Source organism: Nycticebus coucang, chromosome 10 (genome assembly GCF_027406575.1).
Source record: "Nycticebus coucang isolate mNycCou1 chromosome 10, mNycCou1.pri, whole genome shotgun sequence".
Classification (NCBI taxonomy): Eukaryota; Metazoa; Chordata; class Mammalia; order Primates; family Lorisidae; genus Nycticebus; species Nycticebus coucang.
Window position 1 is genome coordinate 113,559,812 of NC_069789.1, and position 19,734 is coordinate 113,579,545.

Sequence of the window (19,734 nt, forward strand, 5' to 3'; positions counted from 1 at the left end):
GGCGAATATCGCGAGAACGGTTGCGCATCCAGGTGGAAGACAGGAGGAAGATGTTGAGGGCGCAAAAGGGTCTGAAGAAGCAATTGCAGTACAGAGATAGTGATCCTGCCGTCAAATGTAACTGAATAAACAGCGTCTGGAAGGAACCTATATACATGGTGCTGTTTTTTACACGGATGTGTATACTTTCATCAAGATAGCCGCGACCGCTGTCTTAGTGTACCGGTTCCTGCCTACAAGCTGTAAAGCGGAGGCAGCCATGCTGGGTTGGTTGTGTCTTTAGAAAGGGATTGGACCCGCTAGATGGAAAGACGCATGCGCACCGCCATTCGCGACATTTGCTGTATGCTCAATGCTGACAAATTAACTGGGGGAAAGAAAGCGGTCATAAGGCCAAAGTTCCAAAAGGTCTCCCCGACGTAGAACTGCTGCATGGACGCTGGTGTACTCTTTTCTCAGGGTCTTTGTCTGAAAGTCTGAAGGCTGAACCGAATCTGCCCCGGATGGTGGTTGACAGCCTGGAGACTCGGAGGCTCCCGAAAGGTGCGGTGGCGCCCAGAGATGAGAGACTGGAGGCGGAGATGTTCAGGCCGGGTTTATTGAAAGGGGAAGGTGACCTGCCTGACAAGGTGGCTTTTGCGCCCGGGGGCAGTTAGAGACCCCTTTAATATTGGGCCAGAGAGTGGGCAAATTGCACAACTTCCCAAGAATGTTAGGGTCTTAGCGCGAAAATAGAGGGAGGGGCGAGCTCCTTTCTCCGAGGAGGAGGAGGGGAAAGGGTTCATTTGTGGCTGCATTAGGTGCCCCCAACAACTACAGAGGTTCTGAAATCACCTCAGTGATTATTCATTCTTCTCCATAGTGAGAATAATATGGAGTCAGGCAAGTTAAGCTGTTTAGGTCCTGCCTGATCTTCACCCCAGTCTCCCATTCTTACTGTTTTATAAATGTAGCTTCCACACTAAAGATGTCTATCTTGAGTAGCTTAGGGAAATTGACGTAGGAGATTAACTTTTGAATTGATGTGTCCTATAGGTCACCGAGTTATGCTGATTATTACTTGGAATAGGGATTGGTGTAGTGCTTGCTTTGAACTTTTATGTATAAAACTGTGATTTTGGAAATGGTAGAACAGAACAGTCTTGGAGAGGCTACTATGGAGATCAGGGTGAAACCTGCCCGTTTCCCTTGGATCTGATTGGCTGAAGGATCAACTCACAATTATGGTAGATTAATAAGAGAAACGCTTGTTTCTAAATACCATGTGCATGGGGGAAAACACACGAATGATTTCCAAGGCTCATTTATAGTCAGAGACCTTTATAGATGCCTTTTGGAAGGGAGAGGGGAGAATGTGGAAAGTATAGGTGCAGCAACTGGGTGCTGGGTGGGGGGCGGGGCGGGGCGGATATGTGTAGATGGGCAGAAACAGATTGATTTGTAGATTAACCTGAGAGACAGGTATCATGCTTCCCCATCTGGTTGTCTGAGTGCTCTTGGCCTCAAAATGATCAGTCTATGAGCATGTAATAAGGAAGTCAGCAGCCCTTTTTTGATTCTCAATCAGGTTACTCAGGTTTTACATAGATAGAGGAAAGGCCTCTTTCAGTGCTTCCTGATCAAGAATGGCTTTTCATTCAAAATAATCTTTATACCAAGGAGTCATATTTTAGGGCAAAATTTCCTTCGCTCCTCCTCGTCTCTGCATATTAGCTGACAGTGACCCTCTTTATCCACTAACAATTCAACATGACCAGTGAGTCAGTCACTTGGGTTTGTGAATCTTAAATTGTACTAATGGACCATGGCTCTTTCAGCCCTGCTGGTGTGCTAAGCATCTTTTAATGGGTTTCAGTTTTGCATTCCGGGAACAGAATCAGGAGCTGGGTTTGTGGAGATATGAGGTGTATGACAGAGAAGCATGTGAGGATTCCCTGACAGTAGCAAATTTTTGTGTAGAAGCAGGATAGTAGAGAATGGTGCTGGCCTGAGATGGTAAGGAACCAGGGTGACCTAGAAAAGGATGTTAGTGCTTGGGGTGGACTTTGTAGAAGAGGCCAGTAACTGCAGAGGACTTGGAGGCAGATGAGTGATTGGTAATTTAGGGAGTGGTTCAGTGATTGGAATGTTCTTGGGGTCAGTGATCTGGGTGTCCTGGAAAGAAGTTGGGGTGTCTTTGGGGGTGCATTAGGGGTTAGTAAGGTCTTCCGGGGGAAGCTCAGTTCTTGGGGCAGCCTTGTGGAAGTGGGTAATGTCAACAACTGAAGCATCCTGGGAGAAAGGGGAATCCTTGGGATGTGCTTGGGAGAAGAGTCACTAATTGAAGTGTCCAAGAGATGATGTTGGTTTCAAGGAGGCTACCTCTATCCTAAAATGTTGGACTTTGGAGCACCTGCTTGGATCTTTGGTTGTCTGAGTGCTCTTGGCCTCAAAATGACCAGATACCCCAAAGTAAGGCAAATGTGAAACAAAGTTTATTTAGGTTTATAGAGTAATAAAACGTACAAAGCAGGATATATTCTCCTTGAACAGCAAAAGGGCCTCCATTGCCAGGGCAAGTAGGCAAAGAGGCCTTACTCTTCGGCTGGGGTTTCTCTTTCTTATGGCCTGGGATTGGGCCAACCTGGTGATTCACCTGGAACCATAGTCTTACTACACATGAGGACCTTCCATGAATCTCTTTGGAAGCCCATGGGGGTGGTAGTGGGCCACATGATAGTTTTAAGGCTGTTGTAGTCTTGAAGTCTTGAAGTCTGTGTTGTACCTGTTGTTAGGCTAGAAAGTCCTCTACATCTTTTTCCAGTTGTTATGCTGAGTTCTGCTTGGTAGATTGGTAGGGTATCCCTCTTCCCTAGAAGTGAGTAATCTCCTGAATCAAAATGAAGTTAGGGGGGCGGTGCCTGTGGCTCATTGAGTAGGGCACTGGCCCCATATACCAAGGATGGTGGGTTCAAACCCGGCCCCAGCTGAATTGCAACAAAAAAATAGCTGGGCATTGTGGTGGGCGCCTATAGTCTCAGCTACTTGGGAGGCTGCGGCAAGAGGATCGCCTAAGCCCAAGAGCTGGAGGTTGCTGTGAGCTGTGATGCCATGGCACTTCACCGAGGGTGATAAGAGTGAGACTCTGTCTCCAAAAGAAAAAAAAAAAAATGAAGGTAGGCAGCACCGAGATGGCTGCCTGGGGGTTCTGTCCTTGTCCTCTGTCCACAGGACAGCCATTCCTAACTGCTTACCTAACAGGGAGGTCAATGATTTAGATGTTCCTGGCTTAGGTCAGTGTTCCGATATACTTGGGAGGAGGAAATCTTTTTTTTTTTTTTTTTTTTTTTTGTAGAGACAGAGTCTCACTTTATGGCCCTCGGTAGAGTGCTGTGGCCTCACACAGCTCACAGCAACCTCCAACTCCTGGGCTTCAGCGATTCTCTTGCCTCAGCCTCCCGAGTAGCTGGGACTACAGGCGCCCGCCACAACACCCGGCTATTTTTTGGTTGCAGTTTGGCCGGGGCCGGGCTTGAACCCGTCACCCTCGGTATATGGGGCCGGCGCCCTACCGACTGAGCCACAGGCGCCGCCCCGGGAGGAGGAAATCTTTAGAGGTGGTCAGTGAATGAGGTGTCCTTCTGAGAAAGTCATCGTTTAGGGCAGCCTTGTTTCTTCTCTTTGAAGGTCTTCAGTGGTCACTTAAAGTCACAAGTGTTTTGATAAGACAGTGATAGTTTGGCTGCGGGACTCAACACTAGAATGATCTGTGGTGGCTGTGTGGGCAAAGATTGGTAGACAAGACATTTGTGGGGCTTGGAGCTTCAGAAATCATTAAATTTTAGAAGGCTTTGGGGATTTTAAAGTCCACTGACTTCTCATAGTTCTAGTTACTGCCTTCTTTAAAACTCGCTTTCCAAGTTTTTCTGTTGGTCTGAATACCCCCCACACCTCAATGTCTCCACAACAATGAAAAGTGCTTTGAGGCCAGGTGCATGCCTGTAATCCTAGCACTCTGGGAGGCCAAGGTGTGTGAATCACTTGAGCTCAGGGGTTGAGACCAGCCTAAGCAAGAGTGAGACCCAGTCTCTACTAAAAATAGAAAAACTGAGGCAAGAGGATCACTTGAGCCCAAGAACTTGAGGTTGCTGTGAGCTATAATGCTATGACACTCTAGTCAGGGTGTCTGAGTGAGACTCTGGCTCAAAAAAAAAAAAGGCTTTGAAATGATGAAGGTTGAAACCAATCTAAGGTCAAATGTTTATTATGAACATTTTGGTGTCTGCCTTATTGCTCTTCAAATTCCCTTTTAACTTCTGATACACAAGGGGACATTCCCACACCCAAATCCTTATTCACAGAGATACACATTGTTAATATTTTCTTTTCTTTTCCATATTTTTCTGTGATTTCTTTTTTTTTAGGGCCTGACACGAGATCACCTTTATTAAAAACCGCCCCAAACCCTCTTGCAAGGGAGGTGATTTCTTTTATTATAAAAATGTGCTGACCCTGAATAAGTATAACAATTTAAAATTTGCTTTTTACAAAAGTTGACCTGATATGATAAATCTGTTCCATCATTCCTGATTTTGGTACAAAGTCTTTTTGATACAGGTCTGGATATTACTTCTTACTTTTTTCCAAGATCATGTATATTTTTGCTGCTACTGCAAGTAGCACTTTCCACTTCAACTTTTTATTATTTTTCACTTTCTGGTAGGTAGAAAAGCAGCTAACTTAAGAAATATTTTCTTTTGTTTCCTTCCTGAACTCTTTTATTATTACTAATGTGTTTTCATTGATTCTTATACGTTTTCTAGGTAAGCAGTGAGAACACCTGCAGGGTAAGTTTGATGCATAGAGAAGAGAATATAAACTTTGCATTTGGGCTGACATATGTTTTTATATGGATTCTGTACTTACTGTGTGAGCTTAGGCAAGTTTCTCAATCTCTTCTGAAATTGTTCCTCATTTGGTGGAAAAAAAATCAGTAATAATTACCCATACAGCAAAAGTGTTCAGTATATAGTAGGTATCCCAAATAGATTTGCAAACACCATTCTACTTTTTTTGTCTCATTTTGTACCCCCCTCCCCCTTGTCTCTCTTTTTTCCCCTTTTATTTTTATTTATTTATTTTTTTGCAGTTTTTGGCCGGGGCCGGGTTTGAACCCGCCACCTCTGGTATATGGGGCTGGCAACCTACTCCTTGAGCCACAGGCGCCGCCTTTCCCCTTTTATTTTTATAACTGTCTTTATCTACATGAAAATTTAGTTTTGAAGATAGTTATGGCAATATTCCATAATTTAATGAAGAGAATTTTGTTGTATTTTACAATAATTAACATGTTTATTTAAAAATGGACAATTAAATTGTGGATTATTTTTCTTTATTATATTCACCTACCACCTGAAGAAAACATGCTTAACTTTTAGATAATTATACATATGTTTGTGTGCATCTGAAAAATACATACATATAGGAAAGCACACAACTCAGAAAATCTCTTACACTTATAGTTACTACAGATTTCTTTAACCCTCAGGTCCTGGTATCCTGGAAGAAAGTATTTCCTATGAGGGAAGGAAGTAAAGGTATCAAGATCAGCATTTTATCCTTGACCAGAGATCAGCTTTAGAGAAGAACTCAGAATCAACAGCAGGGCACATATTAGAGTTGCTGTCTTATCTAAGGGCTCCAGAAAATGTCCAAGTCCCAAGTGAGTCATTCATTTATATATTGTATGTTGTAAATATTATATATTGTATTTATAATATATTGTAAATATTATATATTTATTCATTTGGTTTTTCCAGTGAAAAGTGAAGGAAGTATATTAATATTTGTAATTAAAAGAATAATATAAGGCCGGGTACAGTGGCTCATACCTATAATCCTAGCACTCTGGGAGGCCGAATCGTGTGGATTGCCCTGAGCTCACAGGTTCCAGACCAGCCTAAGCAAGAGCAAGACCCTGTCTTTAAAAATAGCCAAGCATTGGGCGGTGCCTGTGGCTCAGTTGGTAAGGCGCCGGCCCCGTATACCGAGGGTGGTGGGTTCAAACCCAGCCCCAGCCAAACTGCAACCAAAACAATAGCCGGGCATTGTGGCGGGTGCCTGTAGTCCCAGCTACTCGGGAGGCTGAGGCAAGAGAATCGCCTAAGCCCAGGAGTTGGAGGTTGCTGTGCGCTGTGTGAGGCCACGGCACTCTACCGAGGGCCATAAAGTGAGACTCCGTCTCTACAAAAAAAAAAAAAAAAATAGCCAAGCATTGTGGTGGGTACCTGTAATCCTGGCAACTTATAATCCCAGGTTAAGGCAAGAGAGTCACTTGAGCCTAAGAGTTGGAGATTGCTGTAGGCTATGATGCCATGGCACTCAACCAAGGGTGACAAAATGAGATTCTGTCTAAAAAAAAAAAAGATTTAAAAATAAAAGAATAATATGCTCAGTATTTATGAGGACTAGTTATGTCAAATACAACATGAATAGAAAAATGTCAAAATTCAGGAACAAATACAATGAAATTAAAGTTCAATGTCACAGCCAGGTTGCAAAGGGAACATGTAAGTCGTATGTTTATACAGAGAGCATAAACATAGGACACAGATTATATATAGTCCATGAAGTTCTAAACACTAAAATTGAAAGGAAGTCTTGTCTCCAATATAATCGTGCATTTCTTAACAATGGGAATTTATTCTGAGAAGGGTGTCATTATGCAATTCTATCTGTACAAACAGAACAGAATATATTTACATAAATTTAGATGGCGGAACCCACTACACACCTGGGCTATATGTTCCAGCTTCTAGGCTATAAGCTTATACCAAACATTACTATAATGAACACTGTAGGCAATTATAACACAGTGGTAAGTAATTGTGTAGCTAAGAAGAGAAAAGGTACAGTTAAAATACTATAGAAAAGATAAAAAAATGGTCCGTCTATATGCCTTACCATGAAAGGAGCTTGGAGAACTGGAAGTTACTCTGGGTGAGTCAGTGAGTGAGTGGTGCGTGAATGTGAAGGTCTAGGACATCACTGTCCACTACTGTGCACTTTATAAATGCTGTAGAATTAGGCTACACTACATTTATAAACAAAATTCTTCCATAATAAATGAAATATAACTTCCAATTGCATCTTTTCTTTGCAAACCCTTTTAATTTTTTAAACTTTTTGACTTTTTAATAATGCTTAGCTTAAAATACAAACATATTGTATAGGTATACAGAATTGGTTTCTTCCTGGAGGCTCATGCCTGTAATCCTCTGGGAGGGGAAAGTAGGAGGATTGCCTCAGCTCAGGAGTTGGAAACCAGCCTGAGCAAGAGCGAGACCCTATCTCTAAATATAGCCAGGCGCTGTGGCAGGCGCCTGTAGTCCCAGCTACTCAAGAAACTGAGGCAAGAGAATCTCCTGAGCCCAGGAGTTTGAGGTTGCCATAAGCTGTGACTCAAGGGCACTCTACTGAGGGCCACAAACTGAGACTCTGTCTCAAAAAATAATAATAATAATAATTTCTTGCTTAGGTCTTCATTCTATAAGTTTATTTCTACTCTTAATTTTTTATTTTTATTTTTTAAACTATTTTGTTAAGACACACACACTAGCCTAGGTCTACACAAAGTCAGGATCATCAGTAACACTGTTTTCCATCTCTACATCTTGCCCTTTGGAAAGTCTTCTGGTGCAGTAAAATGTATACTGCTGTCATCTTCTGTGATAACAATTGTTTTTTTTTATTTTGAGACAGAGTCTCACTGACACCCTGGGTAAGAGTGCCCTGACACCATAGCTCATAGCAAACTCAAACTCCTGGACTCAAGCAATCTTCTTGCCTCAGCCACCTGAGTATTTATTTGGCTTCTGCCACAATGCCTGGCTGATTTTTCTATTTTTAGTGGAGACAGGGTCTTTGTCTCGCTGAGGCTGGTCTTTAACTACTGAGCTCAAGGGATACTCCTGCTTCAACCTCTCATAGTGCTAGAATGACATGTGTGAGCCATTGTGTCTGGCCTATGATAATTATTATAGAAGACATCCTAGATGCTATATTACAGTAAATGTTTTTTATATGTAAATGGATAAAAAGACTGTAAAATTATGATTACGAATATTATACAGTAAATATATAAACCAGTGACATAGTTGTTTATTATCATTATCAAGTATTATGTACTTCTTTATCTCTTTTTTTCTTTTTTTATAGGGAACCACTGTTCTAAATAGTTGGGGTATGTTTCCCTAACTATTTAGTGTGCTTATCTCTTTTTCTTACTATTTTGGTGTACCCTCTTCTTTTCTGAGACAAAGTCTCAAGGTAGAGTGCCATGGCGTTACATCTCACAGCAACCTCCAACTCTTGGGCTCAAGCAATCCTTTTGCCTCAGTTTTTCTATTTGTTGTGGTGAAGGACGGCACGAGAAAACAGCAGCTTTGCTGTGAATGCAAGCTTCCTCCTGTAATGTTTTGGAAAACAAGAAACAGGCTACATCTCAGATTGGCATATAGCAAATGAGCCTTATTTGGGACCACCTTATATAGTCAAGCAGTCACGTACACTCCATTAATCTATAATCAAAGAAGTTTCCTTCTTAACAATTCTTAGCTAATTTTAACTTTGCTTGAGGACATCAATTCTAAAAATCAACAATATCTATTCAAAACATCCCATCTTACATTATTTACGGACATGCTTCAACTATCTGTAAAAATCAGAAATTTGGGGGGATAATACTCAGGATTTTCATGTGCCCACTGAGATTTAACAGACAAGGTTTATGATTCTGTTTGTCCACAGAGCTTGAAGCTATACAGTTGTTAAGACAATGTTTTTCTCACATCATCAACCTCTGGGTTGTATCTCCAGCAGGCAGGCTTTCAACCTGTGACCTATCTGGGCTTAACAACCGCATCATAAAGTCACTGCGAATGGAACTTAATCTTCCTATTTCACAGGCCCTATATGCTGACCAAGGCAGCTAGCTTCCAGCTACTATGTTAGCAAAAATCATGTCAACTCGCCTTACCCTGCCTCAATGGCACACATGTGGGGATTTATCCCACACTATTTTTAGTAGAGATGGAGTCTTGCTTTTGCTCAAGCTGGTTTTGAACTACCGAGCTGAAGCAATCCACCACCTCAGCCTCCCAAAGTGCTGAGATTACAGGTGTGAGCCACTGTGCCCTTATCAACCTGTTTGTTGAATGGCTGTGGTTCCATTGTGCCATCTCTTATATTTGTTTTTCGTAGAATGCCATGCCACCTCTCCCCTTAGCAACACATTGTAAAACCTGGATTTGGTCTCATAAGAGTTAGTTCCAGATTCACCTCTGTAAAACTTAGTCCCATTTTTTTCTCCTGCCCATTGGTGCCCACAAATTGTATATCAATAATCTTGCTTGCCCTGTGTAAATACATTATACTCTCCCATACTTTTTATTTTTCTCTTTTCTCTCTACTCCTTCATGGTAGGAGTGAGTTTTATTTACACATATAAAGGAATGTTTCACATAGTGTGTGACACATGCTTAGATTACTGTTGGTTCTTAGGTTTCTTTGTTAAGGGATGTAAGGATGTTTTGTGTTTCTTCCTTATGAATACATGAGTGAACATGTGAGTCAGTGAATGACTGAATGGAAGCAAAAAGATGAGATGTTTTGTTTTTTGAGACAGTTCTGACATTGTTGTTCTTGGTAGAGTGCCGTGGTATCATAGCTCACAGCAACCTCAAACTCTTGGGCTCAAGCGATCCTCTTGCCTCAGCCTCCCAAGTAGGTGGGACTACAGGCACCTGCCACAATGCCCACCTATTTTTAGAGGTGGGGGGGTCTCACTCTGGCTTAGGCTGGTCTCCAACTCCTAAGCTGAAGTAATCCATCTGCCACGGCCTCCCAGAGGACTAAAATATCTCTAGGAAGAAGAGATATTTTAAATTAAATCATATTTTTCCAAAACTAGTTAAATGGAAGGTAGCCAAATGACCTGTGGGAAAAGTTATTCTTAGAAATTCCTGTTTCTCTTCATTGTAAACCTTTAGAATGAATACGAATATTCTGTTACAGGACTCTCTGTCATTCAAGGATGTAGCTGTGAGTTTCACCTGGGAGGAGTGGCAGCTGTTGGACCCTTCTCAGAAGAACTTGTACCAAGCTGTGATGTTAGAAAATTATAGCAACCTGGTATCAGTGGGTAAGCAAAGGTCTTCCAGTGTAAGCAATCAATGACCTTTCCTTTCTCAGTAATAAAAGGGGTTGGGCCTCACAAGTGTTTTACTTTTCATAGACTTGAATTTTATGCATTGTAGATTTTTAGGACCTTACTATCCTCTAACAAAAGTGTTTTTCTCTCACTTTCAAAGTAAAATGGCCAAGATGCAAATTATTGAGCCCCTTAAATATAACCTTTGCCAGTTTCAGAAATCTTGTTGTCCAAGCAAGCATTTGTGTCTATTAGTCCTCTATCAATTTTCTTTGAATAGGGTATCCAATTACCAAAGCAGATGCATTCTTTCAGTTGGAGCAAGAAAAACCGTGGATAGTAGAGGAAGAAATCCAGAATGAGATTCATCTACGTAAGTGAAAAAACAGCCCTATGGTAGGAATGAAAGTTATACCTTAGTTGGTCAGTAGTAAAGACGTACTTCTGAAAAATTTGGAGAAATGTGTTTGAGGTTCTTAAGCTCTGAATATGTCTTATAAACAGCTGATATAAGTTCCCAATTTATCATTGCCTCTACTTTTTAATCTTTCCATACTAGAACACTTTTCCTCATCCTTTAAAAGAAAATATAGCCTTGGCTGTAGTCTCTCATGCCTGTAATCCTACCACTCTGAGAGGCTGACATAGGTGCATTGCCTGAGCTCTGGAGACCAGCCTTAGTAAGAGCGAAACCCTGGTCTCCACTAAAATGTAGAAAAACTAGCCTGCCATTGTTGCTAGTGCCTGCAGTCCAAACTACTCTGGACGCTGAGGGAAGATCGCTTATATGTGTTTTAGGTTGCTGTGAGCTATGATGCCTGGACACTGTAGTCTGAAGTACAAAGTGAGACTTTGATGTACTTTTTTTTGAGACAAGAGTCTCACTATGTCACCCTCAGCAGAGCTGTGGTGTCACAGCTCACAGTAACCTCCAACTCTTGGGCTTAAGCGATTCTCTTGCTCAGCCTCCCAAGTAGCTGGGACTACAGGCGCCTGCCATAACGCCTGGCTGTTTTTTTACATTGCAGTTGTTACTGATTGTTGTTTAACTGGACTAGGCAGGGCTCGAACCCACCAGCCTTGGTGTATGTGGCTGACGCCCTACCCACTGAGCTATGGGCACCGCCTGATTTTGATGTACTTTGATCAGGCTGTGGCTTATCAAGGAACTTAAATAATCCTTCTCTCCCACATCTTTCATTTACTACTTTCTCCTTGCCTCTATCCCCCGGCCTAACCCATAGTTGTAGCTCTCTTTTCTTATCCCCCTACATATTCATAAATTTGCCTCTCTTTACCATACTTTTTGTACTTTGTTCTATTGTTTTGTTCCTTCTACTTATGAATGTCTCATACTTTTGTTTCCTACAGTCTCACTTCTTCTCCCCTTGGTCTTTGATATAAGATTCTATCATTTCTATTACATGATCACTGTGGATTTGTTGATCTCCTTTCTAGAGGATGCCTGGCAAGTCAATGGTCATAGAGAATGGCACCAAGAAAACCAAAGCAGCTTTGAAATGATGGAGAGTGACCACAGATATCATACGTTTGGGAAAGTACTGTCTTACCAGAGCTCAAACCAGCATGTCCCTTTAGCCCAAAGACCTCATACATTGGACGCAGCTGGGAAACATCAGAAACCTAATCTAGAGGACATGACTCAGAACGAAAGCTGTGTAAGAAATGAAGTTGAGTTTAATGGATGTGATACACTTTTTCTTTGTACTAAGAATGGGAAAACTCATATTGGAGAACAAAGCAATAGGTATAATGAATGTATAGAGGATTTCAGCCATAAGCCACAGCTGAAACATTGTAAATCTGAAACAAGAAAGAAACACTCTGACCACAGTGATTGTGAGAAAGTCTATTCCCTGGAGTCAGACCTTGATAAGCATAAAAGAACACACACAGGAGAGAAATCCTATGGCTGCAGTTGGTGTCAGAAAGGCTTTAGCCAGATGTCCCATCTTGTTTTACACCAGAGAAACTATCCAGGAGTGAAACCACACAAGAGCAAGAAGTGTGATGGAGCTTTTACCAGTAAGTCAGGGCTTAGTCAAAATCAAAGAACTCACACCAGAGAGAAACTCAATGAGTGCAATAAGTGTGGGAAAGCTTTTACCAATAATAGACACCAAAAAACTCACACAGAGAAATGCTTTGAGTGTTCTATATGTCAGAAAGGCTTTAGGGATAAGTCACACCTCACTTTACATCAAAGAACTCATACAGGAGAGAAACCCTATAGTTGTGGCGAATGTCAGAAAAGCTTCACCCATATGTCAAAGCTCATTATTCATCAGAGGACTCACATGGGAGAGAAACCCTATGGCTGTGACAAATGTGGGAAAATATTCCCCCTTAAATTTAGCCTCATTGACCATCAAAAAATTCATATGGGAGAAAAACCTTATAGATGTAATGAGTGTGGTAAGGCATTCATCCAACGATCTTCACTCAGCAGACATCTGAGAACTCACACAGCAGAGAAATCTTACGGATGCAATGAATGTGGAAAAATGTTCTCCTGCAAGAAGAGCCTCAGTGACCACCAACGAACCCATACCGGTGAGAAACCCTATGAGTGCAGTCAGTGTCAGAAAGCATTTACTCAGAAGTCTGGCCTGATGTATCATCAGAGGTGTCACAGTGGAGAGAAACCATATGAATGCAGGGAATGCCATAAAGCCTTTAGCCACAAGTCGTCTCTTCTTACCCATGAGAGAATTCACTCAGGAGAGAAACCTTATGAATGCACAGAGTGCCACAAAGCCTTCAGCCACAAGTCTTACGTCCTTATCCATCAGAGAATTCACTCAGGAGAGAAACCTTATGAATGCACGGAATGTCACAAAGCTTTCAGCCGCAAGTCATATCTCCTTTTCCATCAGAGAATTCACACGGGAGAGAAACCTTATGAATGCACAGAATGCCACAAAGCTTTTAGCCGCAAGTCCTATCTCCTTATCCATCAGAGAATTCATTCAGGAGAGAAACCTTATGAATGCACAGAATGCCACAAAGCCTTTAGCCACAAGTCCTCTCTCCTTATCCATCAGAGAATTCACTCAGAAGAGAAACCTTATGAATGCAGGGAATGCCACAAAGCCTTCAGTAGCAAGTCCTATCTTCTTATCCATCAGCGAATTCACTCGGGAGAGAAACCTTATGAATGCAGGGAATGCCATAAAGCCTTTAGCGATAAGTCCTATCTCCTTATCCATCAGAGAATTCACTCAAAAGAGAAACCGTATGAATGCAGGCAATGCCACAAAGCCTTCAGCAGCAAGTTCTATCTTCTCAGTCATCAGAGAATTCACTCAGGAGAGAAACCTTATGAATGCAGGGAATGCCATAAAGCCTTTACCCGCAAGTGCTATCTCCTTGTCCATCAGAGAATTCACTCAGGGGAGAAACCTTATGTATGCACGGAATGCCAGAAATCCTTCAGGCACAAGTCCCAACTCCTTGTCCATAAGGGAATTCACTCAGGACAAAAACCTTATGAATGCAGTGAATGCCACAAAGCCTTCAGCAGCAAGTTCTATCTTCTCATTCATCAGAGAATTCATTCGGGAGAGAAACCGTATGAATGCAGGGAATGCCATAAAGCCTTTATTCGCAAGTCCTATCTCCTTATCCATCAGAGAATTCACTCAGGAGAGAAACCTTATGAATGCAGGGAATGCCAAAAAGCCTTTAGTGACAAGTCCTATCTCCTTATCCATCAGAGAATTCACTCAGGAGAAAAACCTTATGAATGCAGGGAATGCCACAAAGCATTCAGGCAAAAGTCCCATCTCCTTATCCATCAGAGAATTCACTTGGGAAAGTAAACCTTATGAATTCCTCAAATCTGGGAAGACTTTCTCTTATGGATTCATCAGGGAATCCATACAGGAGAGAAACTATTGGTACTGTGAATGTAGGAAAACTTTCCCTATCACGTTTAGACCTTGTTTTATATCAGAAAACAGGCAGGAGAGAAACTTCATCAATACAGTCAGTGTCAGAAATCTTCAGCCCATAAGTCACATCTTACTATACATCAAAAAATTCACAATGGTGAGAAACCCTATGGATGCAGTGAGTATTGGAAAACATTCTCCCACAAATTTAGCCTTCATCAGAAAACTCATACTGGAAAGAAATCATGAAAGTTGTCACTGAGAGGGAATGAGTCATTATACCAGTGTTTATATGAGATTAAAACCTCAAGACTAAAGCTAATGTGGACAAGCTTCTTTTCACAATGTTTCCCATTAGGAAATAGTGTTGAGTTCAAAACCAGTCAGAGGATAATAACTTTTTCCAAGATAAGTCAATTGAATGTAGGCCAAAGAGAACTAACAGAAAGGAACATATATAAGGCTTGGCGCGTATAGTTCAGTGGCTAGGGCACCAGCCACATGCACAGGACCTGGTGTGTTCGAATCTAGCACGGGCCTGGCAAACAACAGTGACACCTACAACGAGAAAATAGCCGGGCGTTGTAGTGGTCCCAGCTACTTGGGAGGCTGAGGCAAGAGAATCACTGAAGCCCAAGAGTTGGAGGTTGCTGTGAGCTGTGATGCCCTGGCACTCTACCCAGGGCGACAGCTTGAGACTGTCTCAAAAAAAAAAAAAAAGGAATGTATATGTATACATTGATTGTGAGGATATTGTTGACATAAAATTTAACTACATCAGTATCACAGAATTTACATTCATATCAAAAAGCAATTCTATTATGTATCTAGGGAATTATTTTTTATGGGGGGGGTCATTTTTCTGCTATTGTGATATGGAATGTATTAAATATGTAAAAAGGCTGGTCAGAAAACAATACAAAAATATATCAGAATAATAGCAAGTATGTAATTGTTTTGTACTGATTTTTATTATGAAAATGATTATTCCTATTGAGAATTACATGTTAGCATAACAATTATGACTACATAGTACAAATGCTTAAATGTGCCTAAATCCTTCCCAGAGAGTATCTGCAATGAAACTTTATAATCCTACATAAATTATTGAACTACAATGGCTTATTGTGTTTTGGAAGAAATCTCAATACAAATTCTACATATCTTTTTTCTCCCTGGTGTTTGCTAGTATTTGTAAATGGGTCTGGAAAATTTTGTGCCCCTCTCTTATAAACCTTACTAATTCTAAGATGGACATTTTCTCTACATATTACCATGCTGATATTAAAGTGTGACATATAACCTATTGACTTGACAAATAAAAATGGAGAACATGGTATGTAAACTCCTGGTGCATGTGATAACCAAAGGTGTCTTAGATCAGATGAAATATAATCCTTTATAAAAGAGTTTGTTTCTTCTAAGCCAACCAGATATTTGGGGTTTGCAGAAGATAGCTGTGTACAGGTTTTATGCCCCTTTTTGTACTCTGAATAGTTTGAGAGATAGTTCCTGATAACAGATAGATGGAAATTAAATATTAGCTGTAGTCCTGGTATATATTGCTTTTTTGGATAATGTGACCTGGTCTTACGATCCAGTAAATTAGATTCTGAGTGAAGACAAAGAGGTAGAGCAGAATTCCCAGACAACCCCACATGCCCTTGTAATATGAGCCAAAAGTAAATTTTTGTTATTTAAAGCCATAGACGTGGGGGGGGGGGTTCCTTTTCATTACAACGTAATAATATATCAGATACAAATGCTTACTCAATGTAGAAATCCTTAAATTATTTTCAACTTTCTTTGACATTGAAAAGGTGCAATCTTATTAGTGTGACAGGTAAGGTCCTTGTACAAGTTTTCTCTTGCTGTACAACCTAAATCTTCTCTTATAGAACTTTAATACTAAAATTCTCACAGGAGACAGACAGCAAAGAATTTTTAAAATAATCCTAAGACATGTGGGATGCCCATAGCTCAGTGGTTAGGGTGCCGGCCACATGCTTCTGGGCTGGTGGGTTCAAACCTGGCCCAGGCCTGCTAAACAAACAAATAGGTGGGCATTGTGGTGGGCACCTGTAGTCCCAGCTACTTAGAAGGTGACACAAGATGTTTGAGCCCAAGAGTTGGAGGTTGCTGTGAGCTATGACACCATGGTATTGGTGGGTGACAAAGTGAGAATGTCTCAATAGTAAAAAAAAGAATCCTAAGTAATATGACAAGGATTTTGCTTTACTTGATAGCAAGATTTGCTACAAATCTATAGAAATTAAGATAGCATAGTGTTGGTGGAGGAATAGATACCTACCCCAGATTTTAACATAGAGCTCAGAAAATGATCCATCTGTATGGAAATTGGATATATAACTGAGCTGGGATTATGAGTCAATGGAAAGAAAAGGCCATTACATGAAGCTAGCCAAACTTAAGTGTGCAAATCCTCAATTCTGACACTAGCTACAAATTGAGAGGTCTTTAGGACCAAGCTATCTTCAAATTTGGGGATTCTCACAATATTCCTGAGATTCAATAGATCACTTCCTAGGGCCAGAAAGACTCAAGTCACTGAAGAACTAACCTATCAAGGGGAAGTAGCTAACCAGGAAGGTGACTGTAATAGGCTTGACCTGACACTTAATGATTACAGGCAAGAGAAGAGGCAGAGAGGGAGAAATATGGGAATGTTTTTGTAGAAGAGACAGAGTCTCACTTTTTTTTTGAGACAGAGCCTCAAGCTGTTGCCCCTGGGTAGAGTGCTGTGGCATCACAGCTCACAGCTACCTCTAACTCCTGGGCTCAAGCGATTCTCTTGCCTCCGCCTACCGAGTAGCTGGGATTATAGGCGCCCACCACAACGCCCGGCTATTTTTTTTTTTTTTAGTTGCAGCCATCATTGTTGTTTGGCGGGCCCGGGCTGGATTCGAACCCACCAGCTCAAGTGTATGTGGTTGGCGCCTTAGCCTCTTGAGCCACAGGCGCCAAGCCAGTATGAGTATGTTTTAAGCAAGAATAGTCAGTCATCCTTAGGGATGTATTATCTTCCCTGCATGAAGTAATGACAATACTTGGAGGAGTGTTGCCAGCCAGGGAAGTACATGTGAGCTTCCTGTCCATAGTTTTCATTGGGATTTTATTACATAGGCTTGATTACTTGGGTTGTATTCACCACCCCTCCAGTGTATAGTTCATATATATCACATGGCTCAAAGCCCCAACCTACAGTTTTATTTACTGTAATTTTCATGTCAAACAGTAACATTTAACATCAAGAGAAAAGGAGGGCTCGGTGCCCATAGTTCAGTGGTTAGGGCGTTGGCCACGTACACAGGCTGGTGGGTTTGAACCCTGCCCAGGCCTGCTAAACAACAACAACAACAAAAATAGCCAGGTGTTGTGGCAGGCACTTGTACTCCCAGCTACTTGTGAGGCTGAGGCAAGAGAATTACTTAAGCCTAAGAGTTTGAAGTTGCTGTGAGCTGTGATGGCACAGTACTCCACCAAGGGTGACATAGTGAGACTCTATCTCAAAAAAAAAAAAAAAGGATAGGAAAAGTTAACAAAGCAATGTAACAAGAGTGACATGGACAAAGAATGTGTCTTGGGCTGTTCCACACTATTGGCAATGTCAAGGTCTTAGAAGAGTCCTTTATTTGAGTGGAGCCTTTGGTAACTGATCAGGAGTGACAGCAAGATAGTGTCTATTGGATCGGCTCTGTCAAACTGGCAAAATCTTGCTCTTTGTAAGATCCCTGAGTACTCTGGTAAGGGCTTGCACCCTTGCAAATGATTGCCCCCCTCCTGGTTTGTTTAGGTGTCTCTGGATTAGGCAGACATCTGGGTTGCTTGGCATGGGGTGTTATTTAGAGTATAAGATAATGTCTTTTCCTAAGACAATATAACTTATTTCAAGGGTGCTCTATCCAATGGCTATGCTCATTGGGCTGCCTGTAAGAATTTCTTAGTAGACCCTGGATAGTGTGGTCATCTCTCCCCAGCCTGCTGAGGTGGACTTGGCCTGTGCAGTGTTTGCCATGGGTAACCTTGAGCATCAGAAAATCTGTGCCATTTGTACAGCAACTTTGCTGACCTTGCAGTGCTGGGGCAGAGGTATAAGGAGAGATAACACTGTAGCACCTTAGCCTTGTCTGCAGGGTTAAAGTAAAATTAAAATGGAGATAAAACTTGAAAAGCTCCCGATCAAACAAAACCGGATAGGCCTTAAAAATAGCTTGAACCTTACTTAAACTGCAAACATAAGCAAGATTTCTGGTAAATGCTGTGTTATAGAAAAATCAAACCTGGCTGGGTGTGGTGGCGCATACCTGTAATTCCAACACTGGGATGGGAGGCTGAGGCTGGTGGATTGCCTGAGCTCAGGAGTTAGAGACCAGCCTAAGAATGAGACTCATCTGTACCAAAAACAGAAAAAACTAGCTAACTGAGGCAGAAGCGTAAGCCAAAGAGTTTGAGGTTGCTATGAGCTGTGACGCCACAGCACTTTACCCAGGGTGACAGCTTGAGGTTGTCTCAAAAAACAAACAAACAAAAATCTCACAAAATGTGACGTCAGCCAATCAAAAGTAGCTAACTAACGTAAAATTAAGTGATCTGGTGCTTCTCAACAAGGCATGTTGAAAAAGGTGATTTCACAATTGTGACCAAATAATTTATTTTTCTCATTCACCCTATTGTTATTTGCCTCCCATATGTTAAGCATAGGAGCAAGTAACTTCTTTTGCTTTGATGCTTCAAAATTCATTAATTGCTATTTTCTCAGATAAAGTCAAAATGGTATTGTGCCTCAGATTTTTGTTGTCATGCGAGTCATGCAGGTTAAAAACAGTGGTTCCCTTTTGTACATCAGATCTTTCAAGATAGTTGTCCCCAAGGTGTGTGGGGCTTCACACATATATGTTTCCTTTTCAGGCGCAGCTCAAGTCCCAGTGGATAGAAACGCCTCCTGCCCTCCTTAGCTGCCCCATCCTGTGCCAATGCTGGGCTTTAACAGCCAAAAATGGAAGAATTGGCAGAGGTTAGGTGTAGCTGCTGGGAAGTCGCAGTTGAGTCCCTAGATCAGGGGAGAGGCGGGGTTCCCTCCATGGAAGTGATTAAAGGAGCAGAAAGGATCCGTGTGTGTCCGTGGGGAGAGTTGGTGGTCCGGAATGGTGGATCTGAAGTTGGAGAGCCTTTGCTGTCCACATGGTAGAGTTTTTGTGGTCGGGTGTTAAAGCTCTGCCATGTTAGACGACTGAAAGTCCTGCCATTAGAGTTTGGAGTCTTTGCGGTCACTCTGTCGGTAAGGCAGAAATAAGGAGCGATCCAGAACTAGGAGGACCGCTATTTGTCTAATAGAGCCGTGCTCGGAATTACTGTGGGTTGGGTGATGAAGCCAGGGGTGATGGTCAGTGTGGGAAGAAGTCTGGTCTAGATATCGGGGTTAATATGGGTTGTATGTTAAGTGTTCAGTTAAGTGTTTGGTTCAGGTGTGTGGTGTTCAGAGGCTTGTAAAATCTAGAATTTGAAGGTCTGGGGCCCCTGGTTGGTCGTTAGGTTGAGGCTCAGACCTTGGCTGGTGGGACAGACATTATGGTTACATTGTCTACACAGTCCTTCCAGTCCAATTCCTTC

At 41.8% G+C, this 19,734-nt stretch overlaps 1 protein-coding gene across 4 annotated transcripts; it reads left to right on the forward strand.

Moving 5' to 3' along the window:
- Nucleotides 1-54: 54 nt before the first annotated feature.
- On the forward strand, nt 55-15,423 carry LOC128595713 (zinc finger protein 271-like). Of its 4 annotated transcripts, none has more exons than XM_053604559.1 (6): nt 55-158; nt 4,803-4,826; nt 5,528-5,701; nt 10,054-10,180; nt 10,470-10,562; nt 11,561-15,423. In XM_053604559.1, the coding sequence occupies exons 3-6, from the start codon at nt 5,687-5,689 to the stop codon at nt 14,029-14,031; spliced, it is 2,706 nt and encodes a 901-aa protein (XP_053460534.1). In that variant the 5' UTR covers nt 55-158; nt 4,803-4,826; nt 5,528-5,686; the 3' UTR covers nt 14,032-15,423. The 4 variants fall into 4 exon arrangements, with proteins under 4 accessions (XP_053460534.1, XP_053460531.1, XP_053460532.1 ...); XM_053604556.1 differs by lacking the exon at nt 55-158 and adding an exon at nt 329-543; XM_053604560.1 differs by lacking the exon at nt 55-158 and adding an exon at nt 336-543 and having other exon boundaries at nt 11,648-15,423.
- The last annotated feature ends 4,311 nt before the right edge of the window (nt 15,424-19,734 follow it).